The sequence below is a fragment of the Sphaeramia orbicularis genome, chromosome 20 (assembly GCF_902148855.1).
Source record: "Sphaeramia orbicularis chromosome 20, fSphaOr1.1, whole genome shotgun sequence".
In the NCBI taxonomy this organism is placed as follows: domain Eukaryota; kingdom Metazoa; phylum Chordata; class Actinopteri; order Kurtiformes; family Apogonidae; genus Sphaeramia; species Sphaeramia orbicularis.
The window spans coordinates 31,196,801-31,220,389 of record NC_043976.1 but is presented as its reverse complement, the minus strand read 5'-3'; the positions used below and the strand labels follow the sequence as shown (position 1 = coordinate 31,220,389).

Below are 23,589 nucleotides of genomic sequence, written 5' to 3'. Positions count from 1 at the left end.
AACACCTCGAAGTGAAAAAAAAGTGATGATGCTGAAGAGCTGCCAAATAAAAGTCCTCTCCAAAACCATAAAAAAACGTGTATTTGAAGTAGAAGGCTATCCTATAATTTATAATATACGTCAACTACACAACTTCTAGCTCCATGGAGTTGCTTGGAAGTAAACCAGGGAGTGAAATCCAAGGTAGGTAGACATTTGGCTCATATAAAAACATTAAATTATAGAAGGGCCTCTAAAATATCAACAATATGCTTTTTTAACCATGTATTTCTATTTGTCTTCATTATCATAGATGTTGCATAAAATTGGGATATAACTCATGTGTGATTCATAGATGTGGGTGACTCATCACTAATTCACTTTAATAGACAGACTTCGATGTCTGATATTCTTCCAGTCTCCACTGAAGTGTGTGGAATATTGTAAATATTACTCATTATAGTTATAAACATCAGAAAGGAAAAAAAAAAATTCTTAATGCCAACGGTTGTAAGATAATCTATAAAAAGTTGTGTCAACTTTACCACTCTGTACTGTTTTGTATAGTCATTATACAGATCTATTAAAGAGAAAACTGTTGGATCCAAATATAAGAAATTGGTTAATTTAATGATGGGATGCTTGGATTAATGGTAGTTAAATTACATCATCATATTTACTGGTCTGAAACGGACTTTTAAAATATGTAGTAAGTGTTAAATATTGCTTGCTTTGACAGTATACTGAAATATTTCCACATTTATTCTTACTTTATTCAAGTAGTTTCATAAAAAAGTTGGGACATCTTATTGACCTGTGGCCATTTATGCTAAATAGATACAAGTAATTTGTCTATTTTATTATTCCGGCCTTTTTATAGTACCTTTTTTGTTTTTGTTTTTATTTCTTTTTCTTAAAATTGCACATTTTCTTGGTTTAAACATTTGATATTTTTTGCTATGTTATGATGAATAACATGCAGGTTTGTGAGATTTGCATGTCATTGCATTATGTTTTATTTACATTTTGCAGTGTTCCTACTTTTTTTTTTTTTTAAATTTGGGTTGTATGTATATATAACATTCTGTCTTTGATAGTAGTATAAGCATCCATCCATCCACCGACTATTTTCAAGTTACAGGACTTTGAAATTTGTCCCATCATAAACCAATGGGGATTTTTAAAATAACAAAAATTCATTAAAAAAAAAAAAAATCAATATTTTTCAATTCCTTGAACAAACTTCGTAGACTTTGCCCCAAGGAACCTCTGCTATGAATTTCAATTGATTCTAGCTGACGGTTTTGGAGAAGAAGTTTCTAGAAATCTGGACATACTGTAGATGACCTTGGGTTTGACCTTTCAAGGTCAGTCAAGGTCAAAGGTCATGGCACCAAATGAAAGCCCATATGTGACTTCCTATCTATTGTCAATAATAATTCTATCAATATCTTCAACTGTTTGGAAGTTATAGCACTTTGAAATTTGTCCCATTATAAACAAACAAGGATTTTTTTAAATGTCAAAACTTCATAAAAAAAATTCAAAAATCAATATTTTCCAATTCTTTGAACAAACTTGGTACACCTTCCCCTAAAGATGTCCCACAACAAATATCAAGTCATTCTGACAGATGGATTTGGAAACGAAGATTCTTGAAAAATTGCGTACAGATGACGGACGGACGACAACTGGTACCAATATTCCATCGGACCCATTGGGCCAAAAAAGCACCATGTTCACAAAGTTACCAAAAAATCTAAGCCAAGTAAGACACATTTATAGTGTCCAAAGATGTACAATGGTGAAAGTTTAACAAAAAAAAAAACAGTGTATCCTCCCGAGAGCCATGGTCCAGTTTTCACCCCACAGCTGACCTCAGTGACTGGACCTAAAGCCCATAACTCTTTGTCTTATAGGTTATGTGTGTCTATAGAGGAGATCGGCAGTCGATACTTGAGATGTTTTCAATCTGCTGTATGGTCGGAGTGGATGGGGATAAGAGGTGAAAGATGTATCCGAGTGTCACTTACATGAAAGCAACAGAAGTTGCCTCTGTGCCACAGTGTTGTTGACGCAAGGGAGGCTTTCGGTGGGAAGCACCTGGACCAAGGGCTAAACAGACTTATCTCCTATTATCACATTGATTTTTTTTTTTCTTTTTTATCTCTCATGGTGTCTTCCTCTCAGTTTTTCTGTCTCCGTGGCTCAGAGATTCATCTAACGTGCTGTGAACTCCTCTTCTCAGTGGGCAGCTGTGAGGTCCTTTGGCTTTTAAGAGCCTTCTGATTGCGGACCAACCTAGGCCTAGGTATTCACCTGAGACTATAATGGTTGCCATAGAAACACCCACTATTGGTCCTACGCTGGTACAAAATAATGCACATGGGAGGGGAAAGACAGAGCGCCAAGCGGGTAATCCGTCTGAAAACACCATGTGCAAACACGCCAAACTGCTATGACTCCCATGTTTCACCGAGACTCGAATGGGAGTAGACACCGGTGGTATTTGGGTCTCCAGACGCCTACGATACCCCGTTGACAGAGCACATATTTTTATTGCACCTCCAAGGTATGAGAAAATCAGTACAGCTTATTGGATCTTGGAATGCGACCTGACGAGAATGGAGTCTTTCCCCGGAGGGCCGAGCACAAAATTCATAAGAAATGCAAACAAACATATTGATCACTTTAATTACCTTCATTGTCCTTTAGGGTGAAGTTGGGATTAACTGGCAGCTGGCTCGGCAAAGCGAAAGAAAACCGCTGTCCATTGGCAAAGTCATCCTTATCCACAGCTGTGACAGTCTGGATCAACTGTAGACAAGAAGAGACGCGACAAATTAGCTTCTAAAGCAGTGGTTCCCACCCTTTTTTGGCTCGTGACCCCATTTTAATGTCACAAATTTCAGGCGACCGCAGACATTCAAAACAGAGACTTTTTTTTGGCTAAAATTCATTTGTTTTTGATCGTGGAATAGTTTGCTATAATATGTTGCAAATAAACGTTAATTTTAGACAACATTTAGACTATATAATGTAAATTTTTATTTGTAAGTTTTAATTTTTAATTTTTTTTTTTTATAAATTATTAGAAATTTCAGGCGACCCCAGACATTTAAAACAAAGACTTTTTTTTGGCTAAAATTCATTTGTTTTTGATCGTGTAATAGTTTGCTATAATATTTTGCAAATAAATGTTAACTTTAGACAATATTTAGACACCTATTATAATGTCAATTTTTATTAGTAACTTTAAATTTTTATATTTCGTTTTTATAAATTATTAGAAATTTCAGGCGACCCCAGACATTCAAAACAGAGACTTTTTTTTGGCTAAAATTAATTTGTTTTTGATCGTGTAATAGTTTTCTATACTATGTTGCAAATAAATGTTTATTTTAGACAACATTTAGACTATATAATGTAAATTTTTATTAGTAACTTCTAATTTTTATATTTTGTTTTTATAAATTGTTAGAAATTTCAGGCGACCCCAGACATTCAAAACAGAGACTTTTTTTTTGGCTAAAATTAATTTGTTTTTGAACATGTAATAGTTTGCTATACTATGTTGCAAATAAACGTTAATTTTAGACAACATTTAGACTATATAATGTCAATTTTTATTAGTAAGTTTAATTTTTTTTTTTTTTATAAATTTTTTACAAATTTCAGGTGACCCCAGACATTCAAAACAGAGACTTTTTTTGGCTAAAATTAATTTGTTTTTGAACATGTAATAGTTTGCTATACTATGTTGCAAATAAACATTAATTTTAGACATTTAGACTACTATATAATTTAAATTTTTATCAGTAACTTTTAATTTTTACATTTTGTTTTTAGAAATTATTAGAAATTTCAGGCAACCCCAGACATTCTGAACAGAGACTTTTTTTTGGCTAAAATTAATTTGTTTTTGATCATGTAATAGTTTGCTATAATATGTTGCAAATAAACATTAATTTTAGACAACATTTAGACTATATAATGTAAATTTTTATTAGTAACTTTAAATTTTAAATTTTGTTTTTAGAAATTATTTGAAATTTCAGATGACCCCAGACATTCAAAACAGAGACTTTTTTATTTTTTGCTAAAATGAATTTGTTTTTAATCGTGTAATAGTTCGCTATAATACGTTGCAAATAAACATTAATTTTAGACAACATTTAGACTACATAATGTGAATTTTTATTAGTAAGTTTGAATTTTTTATCAATTACTAGAAATTTCAGGCAACCCCATTTGAATTCCAGGCGACCCCACATGGGGGCCCGACCCCAAGGTTGAAAAACACTGCTCTAAAGACAGCATCTGCAATGTTTAATCAGATCACGCACTCCTTTAAAATCACTTTTCAATGCAACTGCAGGCGAGACAGGTAGCTGTTTCGGTGTCTGATGGAGGTGTTGTGATTTGTTGATCATAATTGGTCAGAGTGTTGTCGACCTGCAGCCGGCTGACCTAACGTTGTGTCCTCTACCTGTGTCTGTTGCCTGAAAGAAAATAGCTAGTTTTAAGAGTCAGATTTAAGAGCATTTGGCTGAAAGGCTGGGTGGAAATCGTACAGTGACAGGGGTGCTCTGAGGGCAGACTCACTGCCGCTTTTGTCAGCTTGTTACCCTTAATTGGTAAAAGACACAGTAAGAGAGGGAAGAGAGTCAGCTCTGGCACCACTGGGAGTCCTCATATTCTGGGAGGAATTCAGGGTGTTGTTGTCTGGGTATATTTAGACAAGACTCGATATTTAAGTGTTGTATTAAGATTTGCATTTAGTTTTACTGTGACTGGATGACATGGATGACATACTAATCCTTTATTTATTTATTTATTTTTTTAGAACCCAATGATCCTTTTCCTCTCTGCCCTTTTCTGGTGAATATTTGTGGTAGATTTTCTCCAAATAGCCATTGCATTTTTTTTATATGACCATCAGGACTCCATTCTATGGTTATTGACTAGAACACATGTAGCACACAGCAGGAGGATTATTCCATTTGGTTTAGGTCAGGGGTCAGCAACCTTTACAACCTAAAGAGCCATTTTTGTTTAGAAAAAGAAGAAAGAAACCTAACTGGAGCCATGAAAAAAACTATTTAACCCTTTCATGCACAAATTATTAGAACCTAAATCTTTTTTTTTTTTTTTTTTTTTTTTTTTTTTTGTGTCCTGAGTGTTTTTATTCCTCTTTAGGCATGAAAAAAACAATGTGATAGAAAATTTTCCTCTGAAAAATAAATAAATAAATAAAATAAAAATAATTTAATTAAATAAATAAATAAAAATGCATTTAAAAAAGTAATAATCCATCCATTCTCTTCCGCTTATCCGAGGCCGGGTCGCGGGGGTAACAGTCTAAGCAGGGATGCCCAGACTTCCCTCTCCCCAGACACCTCCTCCAGCTCTTCCGGAGGGATCCCAAGGCGTTCCCAGGCCAGCCGAGAGACATAGTCTCTCCAACATGTCCTGGGTCTTCCCCGAGGTCTCCCCCCAGTGGGACATGCCCGGAACACCTCCCCAGGGAGGCGTCCAGGAGGCATCCGAAACAGATGCCCGAGCCACCTCAGCTGGCCCCTCTGGACGCGGAGGAGCAGCGGCTCTACTCCGAGCTCCTCCCTGGTGACTGAGCTCCTCACCCTATCCCTAAGGGTGCGCCCAGCCACCCTGCGGAGGAAACTCATTTCGTAATAATAATAAGTAATAATGACAAAAAAAATTCTTATGAACCTATTTTTCATGAAGTTGCAAAAATATCCACTCAGCTGGACACACGTTTAATTTTTGAAACACAAACATGTATTTACTGATAACTTGTGTGAAAACTGTGGGGTAGGCTTGTGATTCTGGGGGTTTATCCTCAGGAGAAATCCACATAATGTTACCAATTCATGTCAGAAAAGATATGTAGTGTCTTGAAACTTTAATAAAGATATATGTAAAAAAAAAACAAACAAAAAAAACAACGAAAAGCTCAGAGAGTTGCTCATAAACTCGCTCATTGTGTGTTGTCTTGTCAAGCTCATGCTGAATTTTTACGTCTGAACCTCCTTGACAAATCAGTTTTGGGCTGTCATCATGTGGATTAACCTACCGCTATATTTACTGTAAACTTCCACATCTGTTTTTAGTAAAACGGCAGGTCACAGAGACGACTCTCTGACCAGTCAGTGGTCTGCAGTGTTCACACGTCACCTTTTAGTATCTGGTCCCCAGTCCTGGAACCTCAGCGGAGGTGATACCAAAAACTAGTCCTGGGTACCAGATTCCAGGTCCGTTTTCATAATGGAAACGCAAAAAAGCCGAGCCGAGTCGAGTCGAGTCGAGCTGATACCACGTAGTGGAAACGCGGCATAAGGTACAGCACAGAATGCACCCCCACATAATACTTGGACGGACCTATATTTGCAGATTCACTGTGAACTGTAAGTTGTAGCTAATGTCCATATGTAAATGATAAACTTAGGCAGAATAATGTTGAATTTCCACTTATTTTTCTTAAGACATCTCAAATTGTTCATGTTATTCACATTTTTAAAGAAACTTTATAGATGTAAACACTTTACTTAAGTTTTGTGTTTTTCACTGTTGTTATTTTCAGCAGGATATAGCAGGAGTCAGTAGGAGATAAGGTCACAACAGGATCATCACAGTTGTTTTTGTTTTTTTTTTTCACTATGGTTATAGTTGTGGTTATGGTTAGAGCCCACTCCAAAACTTATGCTGAGGCCTCATTCAGCTTTTATGGCCCCAAACTATGGAACAGCCTAGCTGAGGACCTGAGGTCCACTGCAAGTGTACATACTGTATTTTTAAAAGTAAACTCAAAACTTATCTTTTTAGTCTAGCTTTTATTCATTCATTCATTATCTGAACCCGCTTTATCCTCACTAGGGTCACGGGGGTCGCTTGGAGCCTATCCCAGCTACATAGGGGCGAAGGTGGGGTACACCCTGGACAAGTCACAGTTCATCACAGGGCTGAACATATAGAGACAAACACTCACTCTTACATTCACACCTAATGGGCAATTTAGATTAACCAATTAACCTATCAGGCATGTCTTTGGATGGTGGGAGGAGCCAGAGTACCCAGAGAGAACCCACACAGACACGGGGAGAACATGCAAACTCCACACAGAAAGGTCCGCCGCCCGTCGACTGGTGTTGGAATCAAACCCAGGACCTTCTTGCTGTGAGGCACGAGTGCTAACCACTGTACCACTGTGTTGCCCGTCTAGCTTTTAATTAACAAAGTGAAGCAATGTTAAAAATCTAGCTGTTAATTAAACTTATTTTTAACATTGCTTCACTTTGTTGCTTTTATTTTTTTTATTTGCAACCGTAGGACAGCGGGGGTTTCAGTGAAGCACTTTGTGTTACATGTAACATGTATGAAAAGTGCTATACAAATGACATTTGATGGACTGATTGATTGATTGATTGATTATTTTACTGGTCCAGCCCTCTTGAGATCATATTGGGCTGTATGTGGCCCCTGAACTAAAATGAGTTTGACGCCCTTCTCCTAATGTGTTACGTGCTAATGCTAATTGCTAATGCTAATGCTAGGAACTGTGTGTATTTGGATGGGTAAAATACAGAGACCCTATTTCCCTATGGGGATAATAAAGTGAGTTACAATCCACAGCTGTGAATGGGAAGTCAGGATTTCATATCTCTGGAGGAGAGAATATTAATTTTCCGTCTGACACCACGCTCTGCAGAAAAAAAAAATTCAGACAGTATCCAAAATGTGTTCATTTCATTCACAGTGCAGGCTGTTCCCAACATCATTCACTGATTCTGAATCTTGATTTCTGATTTGTAGCAGCGAGACCTCGAAAACTTTGTTATTTTTTATGTCGGTATGCTAGTTTCTTGATCGTATTTATAATTACCTTTTGCTTAAGACCCAATTTCAATAACCCTGAGACTTAATTTAAATTTAACCTAAACTTTAATTTAAACTTTTCTTCCAATAGCTTGAAACTATTAAAATGTACTTAGTTGTGTCTTCCCAGTCTTTACTCCATCATCCTTTGCCAAACCACCCTTTTAGTCATTTCCATGCTGCTGATTGCTCTATATCTCAAAAACCTTCTTAATTTGAATGAATCAAAGACGACTGAGAGCAAATTGGAATGAGCTTCGATTTAGGCTGTCATGGTTTGCTGCTGAGATACTCATTTTGAAAAGAGGGATGATTAAGCAGCTCTTGCCAATGCCTTTACAGTCTCTCATTGCTCTGCTTTCAGTGAGCGACCCAAACTGCTGAGGGAAACAATTGTTCCCTGAAGAATGTGTATATCCAGGACAGCGGTAGAGATGAAGCTGGCGTTAATGCTCAGCTCTCACCGCCGCAATACTAGCGTCTCGTTTGTTTCGATAGAATTACGAGCGTGAAAAAAGCGTAGGTGGAAAGATAGAGGCGCTGGTAGTCAACTTTTCTAGGTGAATCATGGATGCTCACCTGTCCTGGCCTTGAGCTCTCACACACAATGACCTCCTCGTCTGTAGCTATTTCTGGTGGATTGTCGTTCACATCAAGGACCTGGACTGTAACAGGAGCGCTGCTGAGAAGAGTGGGGTTGCCTGTAGCAGAAAAAAAAAAAAAAAAAAAAAAAAACATGCAAAAGGAGATGAAAGTCAAATGTAAGCTTTAATAAGACCAGAAACACTGTAATTTTTAAACTAGGTCACACTGTGCTTTTTTACTGCTTGTTTAAGTTTTAAAAAGCGCTAAGGATTGCAGTGTTGTAAAGGGACATTTTGCACATCTGATCATGGTTCTGCAGTATTTTCTCATAGCGCAGTAGCACTTCATTATGCATGTTCCTTTTATTTAATAACATAATAAACTTTTTATGACCAACAAAATCATGCACTTAGCTTATACTGGACATCTACTGGAGCTCTAGGAGTGTTTACATGTCGAATGCTCCTAGATGTGAAATATGACTGTTTTTATGCCTTATTGCGGCTAAAATTTACTTAGGGGGTCAAATGAGTGGCCATTTTTGTTAAAAAAAAAAAAAGTAAGAAATGCATAGAACAGTGTTGAAATAATGCTAATCCATTTGTGCACAGACTACTGATATTACAGGGTGACACAAAAAAACGGGAACTTTTTAACAATCCAATAAAACCAAGAGTGATGGAAGAAAAATATTTCATTCATAGTAATTGAAACCTTAAACCATGCCATTTAAGAAACAATGATGGAATTTTCATTTTTTAAAATTACTTCCTGTAGATGGCGTCCTCCTGTACGAATGCATTCCTGAAATCTGCTGTTGAAATTCCTAATTGACCGCTGCAACATCTCAGCTGGGATACTGTGAATTTCATCCTGAATTCTCTGTTTTAACTCATCCAGAGTTCTTGGTCGAGTTGTGTACACGTTACTCTTGAGATAGCCCCACAAGAAAAAATCACAAACGGACAAATCTGGCGATCTAGGGGGCCAGAGAACGTTACCGAATCGTGAGATCACACGGTTACTTAACAATTCTTGCACAGTCGCCAATGGTTACTAAAATGGGGGTGTGTTTACTTGCTCAAGGTCACTGTCTCGCAGTGCTGCCACTTGCTCATGTCTGCCAATACGTACTTCAAAAATTCCCGTTTTTTTGGGTCACCCTGTATTTGACAGTGGAAGCTCTATTTTCAGAAATATTGGATTTTGAATAGCACGTGTATGTGAAAACTTTTGCTGGTGGATGGACGTGACATTACCCATGATGCTCTGGTCAGAACCAGTACTTTATTAGGAATAAACTTATAGACTTACTATTGCTAATTCTCCTCTTATTCATAAATGTTAGTATTGTGGATCTAAAACAATAACAGCTGACACAAAAACACTAAATGTGGCAGTGGACGGATGTGACATGGTTGTTACAGATCCCATCATACTGATGCTCGGCAGCCATGTCACCGTTTACACTAATGATCCCTGTGCAAAAACTAGGATCAGAATTATTTATTGTATAGTTTATCATCATACTAAAGAATAAATAACAATATAGAATTGTTATTTCTTATAAAAATACTTATTAGAAAACTGTTGATTTAAAAAGTGACGTGTGACATTTTTACTGCGAAAGAAAGAGAAAAAGTTGTCATTATTCGTAGGTTATGATGCTATTACTGTACTGGTCCGGCCCACTTGAGATCCAATTGGCCTGAATTTGGCCCCTGTAGGAAATGACTTTGACACCCCTGTTCTAAAGGATAATGTGTATGTTGACAGGTGTCTGGATCAGCACTTATGTTGTGATGCTAAAAGTGATTTTTTTTTGCCACTTATAGGCAAGGAACCAAATATGGTAACTTCATTAACCTTGATTTTCTACATAACAATAAAAAAAATTATGAAAATTTTCACAAAAGTAATAAAATCTTACATCCTCCATAAACACACTAAGGTTAAAATGTTGAATTTCAGAGTGTTTCTATGAGTGAACTATAAAAGGTTAATACTGGCCAAAGAATGCTGACTTTCATTCTGAACCACACTGAACCGGTACAGATTACTGTTCAATACAGGGGTGTTTCAGTGCATCCCCAGCACTTATAACCTAAATAACTGATAGAAAAACCCATGGAGGAGAAGGAGGTTTTTGCTAAGTAGCTTCCAGGTGCAAGAACAGTATGTTTACAGGAACAATACTCTGCAGGTTACCACATTTGTGTAACATTGTGTGTTTTGCACATGTATACATGATAAGTTGAGGCATAATCTTATTAAAACTGCAGTTTATCTTCTTACTAATTTCAGTTTTTTCAGGTTATTCACATTTTATGTTAAAGGATAGTTTGAAATGTAAATATTGTCTTAATTTAATGTGTTTTTACTGCGAAACAAAGAGAAATAATTGTCATTATTCGTAGGTTATGATGCTATTACTTTACTGGTCCGGGCCCACTTGAGATCCAATTGGCCTGAATTTGGCCCCTGTAGGAAATGACTTTGACACCCCTGTTCTAAAGGATAATGTGTATGTTGACAGGTGTCTGGATCAGCACTTATGTTGTGATGCTAAAGTGATTTTTTTTGCCCCTTATAGGCAAGGAACCAAATATGGTAACTTCATTAACCTTGATTTTCTACATAACAATAAAAAAAATTAGAAAAATTTTCACAAAAGTAATAAAATCTTACATCCTCCATAACACACTAAGGTTAAAATGTTGAATTTCAGAGTATTTCTATGAGTGAACTATAAAAGGTTAATACTGGCCAAAGAATGCTGACTTTCATTCTGAACCACACTGAACCGGTACAGATTACTGTTCAATACAGGGGTGTTTCAGTGCATCCCCAGCACTTATAACCTAAATAAACTGATAGAAAAACCCATGGAGGAGAAGGAGGTTTTTGCTAAGTAGCTTCCAGGTGCAAGAACAGTATGTTTTACAGGAACAATACTCTGCAGGTTACCACATTTGTGTAACATTGTGTGTTTTGCACATGTATACATGATAAGTTGAGGCATAATCTTATTAAAACTGCAGTTTATCTTCTTACTAATTTCAGTTTTTTCAGGTTATTCACATTTTATGTTAAAGGATAGTTTGAAATGTAAATATTGTCTTAATTTAATGTGTTTTTACTGCGAAACAAAGAGAAATAATTGTCATTATTCGTAGGTTATGATGCTATTACTTTACTGGTCCGGCCCACTTGAGATCCAATTGGCCTGAATTTGGCCCCTGTAGGAAATGACTTTGACACCCCTGTTCTAAAGGATAATGTGTATGTTGACAGGTGTCTGGATCAGCACTTATGTTGTGATGCTAAAAGTGATTTTTTTTTGCCCCTTATAGGCAAGGAACCAAATATGGTAACTTCATTAACCTTGATTTTCTACATAACAATAAAAAAATTAGAAAAATTTCACAAAAGTAATAAAATCTTACATCCTCCATAAACACACTAAGGTTAAAATGTTGAATTTCAGAGTGTTTCTATGAGTGAACTATAAAAGGTTAATACTGGCCAAAGAATGCTGACTTTCATTCTGAACCACACTGAACCGGTACAGATTACGTTCATACAGGGGTGTTTCAGTGCATCCCCAGCACTTATAACCTAAATAAACTGATAGAAAAACCCATGGAGGAGAAGGAGGTTTTTGCTAAGTAGCTTCCAGGTGCAAGAACAGTATGTTTTACAGGAACAATACTCTGCAGGTTACCACATTTGTGTAACATTGTGTGTTTTGCACATGTATACATGATAAGTTGAGGCATAATCTTATTAAAACTGCAGTTTATCTTCTTACAAATTTCAGTTTTTTCAGATTATTCACGTTTTATGTTAAAGGATAATTTGAAAATGTAAATATTGTCTTAATTTAATGTCTTTTTACTGCGAAACAAAGAGAAAAAGGTGTCATTATTCATAGGTTATGATGCTATTACTTTACTGGTCCGGCCCACTTGAGATCCAATTGGCCTGAATTTGGCCCCTGTAGGAAATGACTTTGACACCCCTGTTCTAAAGGATAATGTGTATGTTGACAGGTGTCTGGATCAGCACTTATGTTGTAATGCTAAAAGTGATTTTTTTTTAGCCACTTATAGGCAAGGAACCAAATATGGTAACTTCATTAACCTTGATTTTCTACATAACAATAAAAAAATTTGAAAAATTTCACAAAAGTAATAAAATCTTACATCCTCCATAAACACACTAAGGTTAAAATGTTGAATTTCAGAGTATTTCTATGAGTGAACTATAAAGGGTTAATACAGTGTTGTTCAACCTTGGGGTCGGGACCCATGTGAGGTCACCTGGAATTCAAATGGGGTCGCTTGAAATTTCTAGTAATTGATAAAAAAAAAAAAACAAAAAAAAAAAAACGTACTAATAAAAAAATGTATGTTGAGTTTACAGAGACAATCATAATCCATAAAAGACAAACTGAAGCTGAAACTGAAGCACTGTGGTTCTGTTTATCTGTCAAATGTTCATTGTGGTCGGTTTCAGATGCTGCAGCTCTTTCATAATTCATAGTTTGAGTTCTTGTTTGTTCAGTATTAATTGTCAGCCTTGTAAATCCAAGCTGGACTGACTGTACATATCCTGACCAAGGAAAATCAAATTCTCACTATGTGCAGTAATCTACACCTGTCTTTTCTGCCTCCATCCTTAATAATATACATTAAATAGACTAAATGTCATCTAAAATTAACGTTTATTTGCAACATAGTATAGCAAACTATTACATGATCAAAAACAAATGAATTTTAGCCCAAAAAAAAAAAAAAAAAAATCTCTGTTTTGAATGTCTGGGGTCACCAGAAATTTGTGATATTAACCCTTTCATGCATAGTGGTCACTACAGTGGACAGCTCTTCTACACCTGTTCTCTTGTATATTCATGGATTTTGTTGTTCTTTTTTTGTTTTTTTTTTTGTTTGTTTTTTTTTACACATATCTTTATTAAAGTTTTAAGACACTACATATCTTTTCTGACATGAATTGGTAACATTATGCATAATCAAATATTTTAATCAAATATTTTAATGTGCGCTGTTTTTATATTTATTTCTATTTCATTGTATTTCCCTCAAATTTCATTTTATTTCTTGATGTATAATCAAATCTTAATGTATTTTAATATTGTATTTTTTCAATCAATGTGAAGCACTTTGGGCTACAATTTCTGTATGAAAGGTGCTATACAAATCAAGTTTATTATTATTATTATTATTATTATTATTATTATTATTATTATTATTATGTAGATCTCTCCTGAGGATAAACCCCCTGAATCACAAGCCTTCCCCACAGTTTTCACACAATTTATCAGTAAATACATGTTTCTGTGTGTCAAAAATTAAGCTGAGTGGATATTTTTGCAACTTCATGAAAAATAGGTTCATAAGAAATTTTTTTGTCATTATTACTTTTTTACATGTATTTTTATTTATTTATTTTATTTTATTTTTTTTTCAGAAGAAAATTTTCTATCATATTGTGTTTTTTCATGCCCAAAGAAGGAATAAAAACACTCAGGAAAAAATTTTGATTAAGGTTCTCATAATTCGTGCATGAAAGGGTTAAAATGGGGTCACGAGCCAAAAAAGGTTGGGAACCACTGGGTTAATACCAGCCAAAGAATGCTGACTTTCATTCTGAACCACACTGAAATGGTACAGATTACTGTTCAATACTGGGGTGTTTCAGTGCATCCCCAGCACTTCTAACCTAAATAAACTGATAGAAAAACCCATGGAGGAGAGAGAGGTTTTTGCTAAGTAGCTTCCAGGTGCAAGAACAGTATGTTTTACAGGATGAAAAGTGCTAAAAAATAGCATGCAGGATCAGCAAAACCACTCTAGATAGACAAAAAAAAAAAAAAAAAAAGTCAAGCAGGTGCAGCACTCTTAGCTTTTTTAATTAATGTTTGTATTTACCATATGTTGTGCATAAGTTTCCATACATCTGTTCTGCACCTACTGTATTACAACCCTATATATAATAATAATAATCCTGCATCCTATGAACAAATCCCCCATAGTGCAAAAGGTAACATCATGAATTAATCATCTCTACTGACTTTTTTGGACTGGATAAGCGATCACAAAGCGTGTTGCTAACATTATAGGACGTCTGCAGTGAAATCTGCACAACGCCGTGCGTGTCTGTAAAACTGTGTGTCCTTGTTCGTTCAAAGAGGTAAGAATTATCACTCTCCCTTTTGACTGTGTCTTGCTTTGTAACTGTATCCTTGAATACTAAGGAGAGGTTAAGAGATAAAGAAACATTAGCATGCAGCACCTCTGACGGCTGGGAAAGAGATTTGCCTAATTGTGATTACAAATTACCCAAGTTACCTGATAGCAATTCTTGAAGTTAGCAAGGGCTGCGTTGATTTAATTAATTTTCAATGTAGAGAAGGACACTGAAACAATTGAGGCTAATTTGATTTCGTAATTAATTATGAAAAAAAAAAAAAAAAAAACAATCGCAGACATTTGAATATATTCTAATCAATATGCAAATGATCCCTTTCATCATTGTTTTGCCAGACTTTAATTGCCAATTTCACCATTAGCTCACCTTGCTTGGGGTTTATTTAAATACTCTTAGATATTGTTGTTTTTTCTCCGTTAAATATACCCTTTGCGAGCTTGACGTTTATAGAAATATACATAAAGCTTTGCTGATTTTATAGAAACAGGGATTGATTGATACATTATGAGTAGTTAAATTAACCCTTTCATGCATAGTGGTCGCTACAGTGGACAGCTATTCTACAGCTGTTCTCTTGTATATTCATGGTTTTTATTATTTTTAGTTCCATATCAGCTAAAAAAGTGGATGCTTATGCATCATCCAATACACTGACATTCAGACCATTACTGGAACTTTGCTGTTCTAGAAAAACCTGATCTGCACTAACATGTTTGAGTGTTAATCAGCTGCTTGTTATTACCTCCACCAGGAGGTATTGTAATCGCTTTGCTTTGTGTGCGTTTGTTTGTTTGTTTGTTTGTTTGTTAGCAAGAAAACTCAAAAAGTTAAGGATGGATTTTCATGAAATTGTCAGGAAATGTTGATACTGGCACAAGGAAGAAATGATTGAAAATTTTGGTGGTGATCGGGGGTGGGGGGTGGGTGGGCGGGGGGGGGGTTGGTCCAATCAGAAGGAGGAGTGGATCACAGCATCAGAATGAACACAAATGGAAGGAGAAAAAAATGAACAAAATGCACAAAAATGATGAAAATATTAAAAAAAAAAAAAAAAAAAAAAAAAAGAACACAAAGAAAATAATGAACAAAATGCACAAAAATAAAAAAACAACAACCAGAAATTAAATGAACACAAATGAAGGAAATAATGAACAAAATGGACAAAAATGAAGAAAATATAAAATTAAATGAACACAAATGAAGGAAATAATTAACAAAATCCACAAAAATGACAAAAATACAAAAAAATTTATGAACACAAATAAAGAAAATAATGAACAAAATGCACAAAAATGAAAAAAAATGCGGAAATTAAATAAACACAAATAAAGAAAATAATGACCAAATGCACAAAAATGAAGAAAACACATATATTGAACAAGATTAAGAAAAATGAATATAAAAACACAATGAAGATAAATTAAGAAAATAATGAAGAAAATGACCAAAAATTAAGAAAATATAAAAACAAAATCACCAAAAATGAAGAAAATATTGAACAAAATGAACAAAAATGAATATAAAACAAAATGAAGAAAACAATGAACAAAATGAAGGGGGGGGGCAGATCTCTCTTGGCGGAAGTCTGCGCCCTCCGAATACTTTTCTTTTTGATATAGACTGTTATTAAACAGTTTTTCTAAAACAAAAGTTTTTTTTTTGCATCCTTATCTCCATCAAGTGAGTAAAAACTGATATTAGAGTATGTTAAAATGTGACAAAACATCAGATTAGCAGCATTAAAAAAATGTATTTCATAGTTTTCACACAGTATATCAGTAAATACATGATTCTTTGCTTCAAAAATTAAATGCATGGTGTCCAGCTGAGTGGACATTTTTGTAACTCCATGAAAAATAGGGTCATAAACATTTCAATTGCATTGTTCTTTTTTTTTTTGTTTTTTTTTTTTCATCCCTAAAGAGGAATAAAACACTCAGGAAAAAGTCTTGATTAAGGTTCTTATATTCATGCATGCAAGGGTTAAACTAAACCATAATGTGTCGTTTCCCTAACAGCTTAATTTTCTTATTTGGAGTCTTTGTTTTAGTGTAATATGAATAAATTAGGTTTTTTTGAATCGCACATAAGTAAAATAATGATTGCTGCTCTGACTTTTTCTTGCTGTTCAAACAATTGCCATTAGGAAACAATTATTTTTATGTTTGATTAAACACAATTGGTCCTGGCGCTCAGTGGCGGAGGCTCGTAGCCCTGAAAAAGGGAGTAAATGGAATAAATGGAAATGAACCAACCTCGCGTCTCACATGAGTGTAGTTGTTTTTGTTAACCCTTTAATGCATGAATTATGAGAACCTTGGCAGGGGGGCTCCAATCAGAAAGAGGAGCGGAGTCACAGCATCAGAATGAACACAAATTAAGGAAAAACAATGAACAAAATGCTCAAAATGACAAAATACAGAAATTAAATGAACACAAATAAAGAAAATAATGAACAAAATGCACAAAAAATGAAGAAAATATAAAAATTAAATGAACACAAATGAAGAAAATAATGAACAAAATGCACAACAATGAAGAAAATATAAAAATTAAATGAACACAAATGAAGGAAATAATGAACAAAATGCACAAAAATGATGAAAATACAAAATAAAATGAACACAAATGAAGAAAAATAATGAACAAATGCACAAAAATGAAGAATATAAAAATTAAATTGAACACAAATGAAGAAAATAATGAACAAAATGCACAAAATGATGAAAATATAAAAATTAATGAACACAAATGAAAAAAAAGAACAAAAATGCACAAAAATGAAGAAAATATAAATATTAAACAAAATTAAGAAAATGAATATAAGAACACAATGAAGAAAATAATGAAGAAAAATGAAAAAAATATAAAAACAAAATGACCAAAAATGAAGAAAATATTGAACAATATGCACAAAAATGAAGAAAGTATGAATATTAAATGAACACAAATGAAGAAGAAAATAATGAACAAAATGCACAAAAATGTTGAAAATATAAAAATTAACTGAACACAAATGAGAAAATAATGAACAAAATGCACAAAATGAAGAAAATACAAATATTGAACAAAATTCAGAAAAATGAATATAAGAACACAATGAAGACAAATTAAGAAATAATGAAGAAATTTAAAAAAAATATATATAAAAAAAACAAAATGAACCAAAAATGAAGAAATATGAACAAAGTGAACAAAAATTAACAGAAAACAAAATGAAGAAAACAATGAACAAAATACACAAAAATGAAAATATAAAAACAAAATGAAAGGGGGGGGGCAGATCTCTCTTGGCGGAGGTCTGCGCTGTCCGAGTGCTTTTCTTGTTTATATTGTACTTATGGAGATGCACAACGAAAATAAATAAAAAAAAATTGATTTAAAAAAAAAAACAAAACAGCAAATTTACAGTAATGCTATGAACTGCAGTGTATGTGATGGTGCATGAGTGTCCATTATGTCGGCTGATCTGCAACTAAAACAACAAAACCCATGAAAATACAAGAGAACAGATGTAGAATAGCTGTCCGCAACGGTGACCGCTATACATGAAAGGGTTAAAGACAGGAAACACGTTGTATGAGAATGCTGCCTACAGAGACTTGCATGTTTTCGACTAAAATAAAACTGAATTAATGCGAATATGCAAAGCCTGGGTGTCTAAATGCAGCGTATATAGGTATGCGCTGCAGCATCATACATCCTTTTGTGGAACATTTCTTCTGTTGATATTGATTTTGACTCCAATTTTACACTATGAATCTGAACCCACAGCGCTCTCTCTGTCTATATGATCCCCTCAGGGCACCTTGTTATCTTGTAGGTAAGAATAAAACCTTTAGGTAGAAAACGTACGACGCCTCCCTTTGTTCTTTTTCGCCTCTCCTGTTTTAAATCTCCTGTTGTGGCACAGAACTGACCCGTAATTTGAATCCAGTTATTATAATGATCTGTAATGTCTCATAAACTCCAGGCTAAAAAAAAAAAAAAAAAAAAAAGGACCAGAGTGAATCATTTTAGCTGCCTCTTTTAACCAGCTGAATGCACGTTCATAATAACACAGGAGATGGTGTTTAATTATTACATTTTAGTTGGTTAGTTCACGCAAGCTGCAAATGCAATACACACATGTTACCAAATTCTCTTTATTTACCCGTATTTGGGGGAGAGCTTTCTTTATTCACGCATACACGAGCAAATATTAAGATAAATAAAGAAGAAAGTTAGCGTTCAGCACCTCTGACAGATGGTGAGAGATTTGTCTTATTGTGATCACAAAATACCCAGGTTTCCTTGAGGCAATTCTAGAATTTAGTGGGTCTTTTATGTGTTATGTGTGCAGTGTGTGTGTGTGTGTGTGTACAGCAGTTCGCAAGGGTATCAAACACAAGAGAAGGCTATTTAATAATTCAAGTTTTTGAAGTTTAACTGATGTGTAGCATATGCCATACACGTGTGTGTGTGTGTGTTATGAAAAAGCTGTTTATTAAGTTTTACTGAGCTATAAAAGCTATAAAGAAAAAGCAAGACGCGTTAACATGCAGCGCTGCCGACAGCATGATGGGGAAAATATGTCGACTATGCGCTTTACCTGCAGAAAATGTCGATCTACAATTGTGTAAACAGTGCTGGCATTTGAGCAAATGTGTTTTGTTTTTTTTTTTGACTCATTCATGTCTTTTTCAGTCTTCATACGAGTAGTAATAGCAAACAAATGGCGCCAGGAACAACAAACCCCGCCCCTCGCTCATATTGTAGCTTATTTTGGCATCAATCCAGCTATGCATGTGGTGATGTCAGCATATCAATTACCACTATATATGTGCCAAGTTTGAAGGAAATTGAAGCTAAATTGATGTTTTTATAGACATGTGAAATGTTGCTAATTATAAGTAAATGGAGAAAAAATTGAATTAAAAAATTCATTAAAAATTTGAACTTTGACCTACTTTCCCCAAAATGTAACCACATCTATTCTGGGTCACTGGCAATTTATAAAACCAATTAGGTATGAATTGAAGGAATAGTTTTTCTGCTACAGACATCTGATAGTTCACCCATTATAAGTAAATGGGAGAATTTTTTTTTTTTTTTAATTCATTAAAAATTTGAACTTTGACCTACTTTTCCCAAAATATAACCACATCTATTCTGGGTCACTGGCAACCTATAAATCCAATTTGGTATGAATTCAACCAATACTTTTGCTGCTACAGACATCTGAAATGTCACCCATTATAAGTAAAAGGGAGAAAAAAATTGATTTAAAAAATTCATTAAAAATTTGAACTTTGACCTACTTTCCCCAAAATGTAACCACAACTATTCTGGGTCACTGGCAATTTATAAAACCAATTTGGTATGAATTGAAGGAATAGTTTTGCTGCTACAGACATCTGAAAGTTCATCCATTATAAGTAAATGGGAGAAAAAAATTTAAAAAAAAAAATGCATTAAAAATTTGAACTTTCACCTACTTTCCTCAAACTTTACCAAAATTACTTTGCATAACTGGCAATCCATAAACCCAATTTGGTATGAAGTGAACCAATGGTTTTGCTGCTACAGACGTGAAATTTCACCCATTATAAGTAAATGGGAGATGGAAAAAAATGTAAACATTTATTAAACATTTGAACTTTTCCTCAAAATTTTACCACATCTATTCTGCATTACTGGCAACTTATAAATCCAGTTTGGCATGAATTGAAGCAACAGTTTTGCTGTTACAGACATGTGAAATTTTGCCCATTATAAGTAAATAAGAATTTTTTTATTTTTTTTTAATTCATTAAAATTTTAATATTGACCTACTTTTCCCCAAAATGTAACCACATCTATTCTGGGTCACCAGCAATCTATAAACCCAATTTGGCATGAATTGAACCAATAGTTTTGCTGCTACAGACATCTGAAATTTCACCCATTATAAGTAAATGGGAGGGGAAAAAAAATTAAAATTCATTAAAAATTGAACTTTGACCTACAGTTCCCAAAATGTAACCACATCTTTTATGGATCACTGGCAATCTAAACCCAATTTGGTATGAATTCAACCTATAGTTTTGCTGCTACAGACATGCAAAATTTTGCCCATTATAAGTAAATGGGAGAATTTTTTTTTTTTTTTAATGTATTAAAAATTTGAACTTTGATCTACTTTCCCCAAAAATAACCACATCTATTATGGGTCACTGGCAATCTATAAACCCAATTTGGTATGAATTGAACCAATAGTTTGCTGCTACAGACATGTGAAAGTTCACCCTTATAAGTAAATGGGAGTAAAAAAAATTATAAAATTCATTAAAAATTTAACTTTGACCTACTTTCCCCAAAATGTTACCACATCTATTCTGGGTCACCGGCAATCTAAAACCCAACTTGGTATGAATTGAACCAATAGGTTTGCTGCTACAGACATGTGAAATTTTGCCCATTATAAGTAAATAAAAATTTTTTTGTTTTTTTCTAAATTCATTAAAAATTTTAACATCGACCTACTTTTCCCCAAAATGTTACCACATCTATTCTGGGTCACTGACAAATAAACTCAGTTTTGTATGAATTGAATTAATAGTTTTGCTGCTACAAACATCTGAAATTTCACCCATTATAAGTAAAAGAGGGAAGAAAAAAAAAAAATTAAAATTCATTAAAAATTTGAACTTTGACCTGCTGTTCCCAAAATGTAACCACATCTTTTATGGATCACTGGCAATCTATAAACCCAATTTGGTATGAATTCAACCAACAGTTTTGCTGCTACAGACATGCAAAATTTTGCCCATTATAAGTACATGGAGAACTTTTTTTTTTTTTTTTTAAATGTATTAAAAATTAAAACTTTACCTACTTTCCCCAAAATGTTACCACATCTATTCTGGGTCACTGGCAATCTATACACCAAATTTGGCATGAATGAACCAGTAGTTTTTCTGCTACAGACATGTGAAATTTCGCCCATTATAAGTAAATGGGTGAGAACAAATTATTTTAAAAATTTCGTCAAAAATTTGAACTTTGACCTACTTTCCCCAAAATCTAAAGACATCTACTCTGGGTAAATCTATAAACCAATTTGGTATGAATTCAACCAATAGTTTTGAATAGTTCTGCTGCTACAGTGCAAAACAAAACAAACCAAAAACAACACCCCTTGCCTCCTTTTCAGGGGGTGGGGTAAAACTTCAAAACATTAGCAAAGTATGACTGGCTTCCAGCCCATACGCTCACCCACATAGGAACAAACATATCAGGTGTGTTACTGTGCATTCCCTTGTAAACCCATTCTTCTTCATAGGAGTTAAACGGGGTACCTACCAACCTCCGAAGCCATCACAGTGATGTGTGCCAAGGCATGTCTTCCCTGTCCAGGCCGGGTGTCCTGATAACCCCGGTGCTCTCATTTATTCTAAAATACCTTTCCGTCATCTTTGTTGTCCATGAAGTATCTGTGAAGAAGGACATAATGTTCACTTTAGTACCTGCACCAAAAGGATTATTTTGTTTTTTTGGGCAGAAATAATGATAATCCCTTCCAATAAGCCCAGAGCCTTTGAATTAATTTAATGGTTGGTTTTTTCTACACAGCCTGGACAAAAAAATGTCCCATATTCAAATACTTTGTTGGCCTTTAGCTTTGATTATGACACATTTGCATGAATTTGTATGCAAGATTTTGTGTCAAATAGTGCGAGTCAGACCACTGTGTAAAGTCTTACCCATCACATCTGAAAGATTCTCAATGTGGTTCAGGTCTGGACTCTGTGGTGTCCAATCCATGTGTGAAAATTATTTCTTATGCTCCTTAATCCACTCTTTCACAACCTCAGCCTGATGATCCCGGTATCGTCATGTCAGAATCACAGTGTCATCGACAAAGAAAATTTCCATTTATTATATTCAGGTAGTCAACTGACCTAATGTTTTGGACACATAATGTTGTGACCCTAGAGCTGAAGCACTGAAGCAACCCCAGACCCCTAACACTGCCTCCATAGGTCCAGTATAGGCACTAAGCATGATGGGTAATCATGGAACAGGTCAGTCTGGACTCATTAGACCACAAGACCTTTTATCATTGAAACATAATCCAATCTTTACACTTTGTAGTAAATCAAAGTCTTTACCACTACCAAATACTTACAATTTTTTAACCATATATGTAACAGATTTCCATCACAAACATTTAAAAGGCTGCATTACTTTCCACAAGATGATGATTCACCACTGTCCTAGGTTTTAATAATGCATTGCATGGTTTTTAACACAACTGGAGTTTCAGCTTCCACCTTAGTTGTTTTCTTCCGTTTGAGACACTACTCACACATCACTTAAAGCGTTAAAGACTGAACAAGTGGTGCTAGGCACAACAAACCCCACCCCTTGCATGTATTGTAGCTTATTTTGGCATCGATCCAGCTGATGTCATCATGTCTATGCATGTGGTGATATCAGCATATATCAATTGCCTCTATATATGTGCCAAGTTTGAAGTAAACTGAAACAAAATTTATGTTTTTATAGACATTTGAAATTTTGCTTATTATAAGTAAATGGGGGAAAAAAAAAGATGTAAAAAAAATGTATTCAAAAATTAACTTTGACCTACTTTTCCCAAATGTAACCACATCTATTCTGAGTCACTGGCAATCTATAAACCCAATTTGGTATGAATTCAACAAATAATTTTGCTGCTACAGACATGTGAAATTTCCTCCATTATAAGTAAATGGAAAAAAAAAAAAAAAAAAAGAATTTAAATATTCATTAAAAATGTAACTTTGACCTACTATTCCCAAAATGTAATGGCATCTACAACGGGTCACTAGCAATCTATAAACCCAATTTGGCATGAATTCAACCAATAGTTTTGCTGCTAAAGACATGTAAATT

At 34.5% G+C, this 23,589-nt stretch overlaps 1 protein-coding gene across 1 annotated transcript in view; it reads right to left on the bottom strand.

Moving 5' to 3' along the window:
- Positions 1–23,589, bottom strand: part of LOC115411443 (cadherin-18) — a 492,272-nt gene that overhangs the window by 74,495 nt on the left and 394,188 nt on the right. Inside the window, exons 9-10 of the mRNA XM_030123571.1 lie at positions 8,455–8,576; positions 2,679–2,796 (exon numbers count right to left, since the gene is read on the bottom strand). Coding sequence (XP_029979431.1) covers positions 2,679–2,796; positions 8,455–8,576 — 240 coding nt within the window. The remainder of the gene's footprint in view (positions 1–2,678; positions 2,797–8,454; positions 8,577–23,589) is intronic.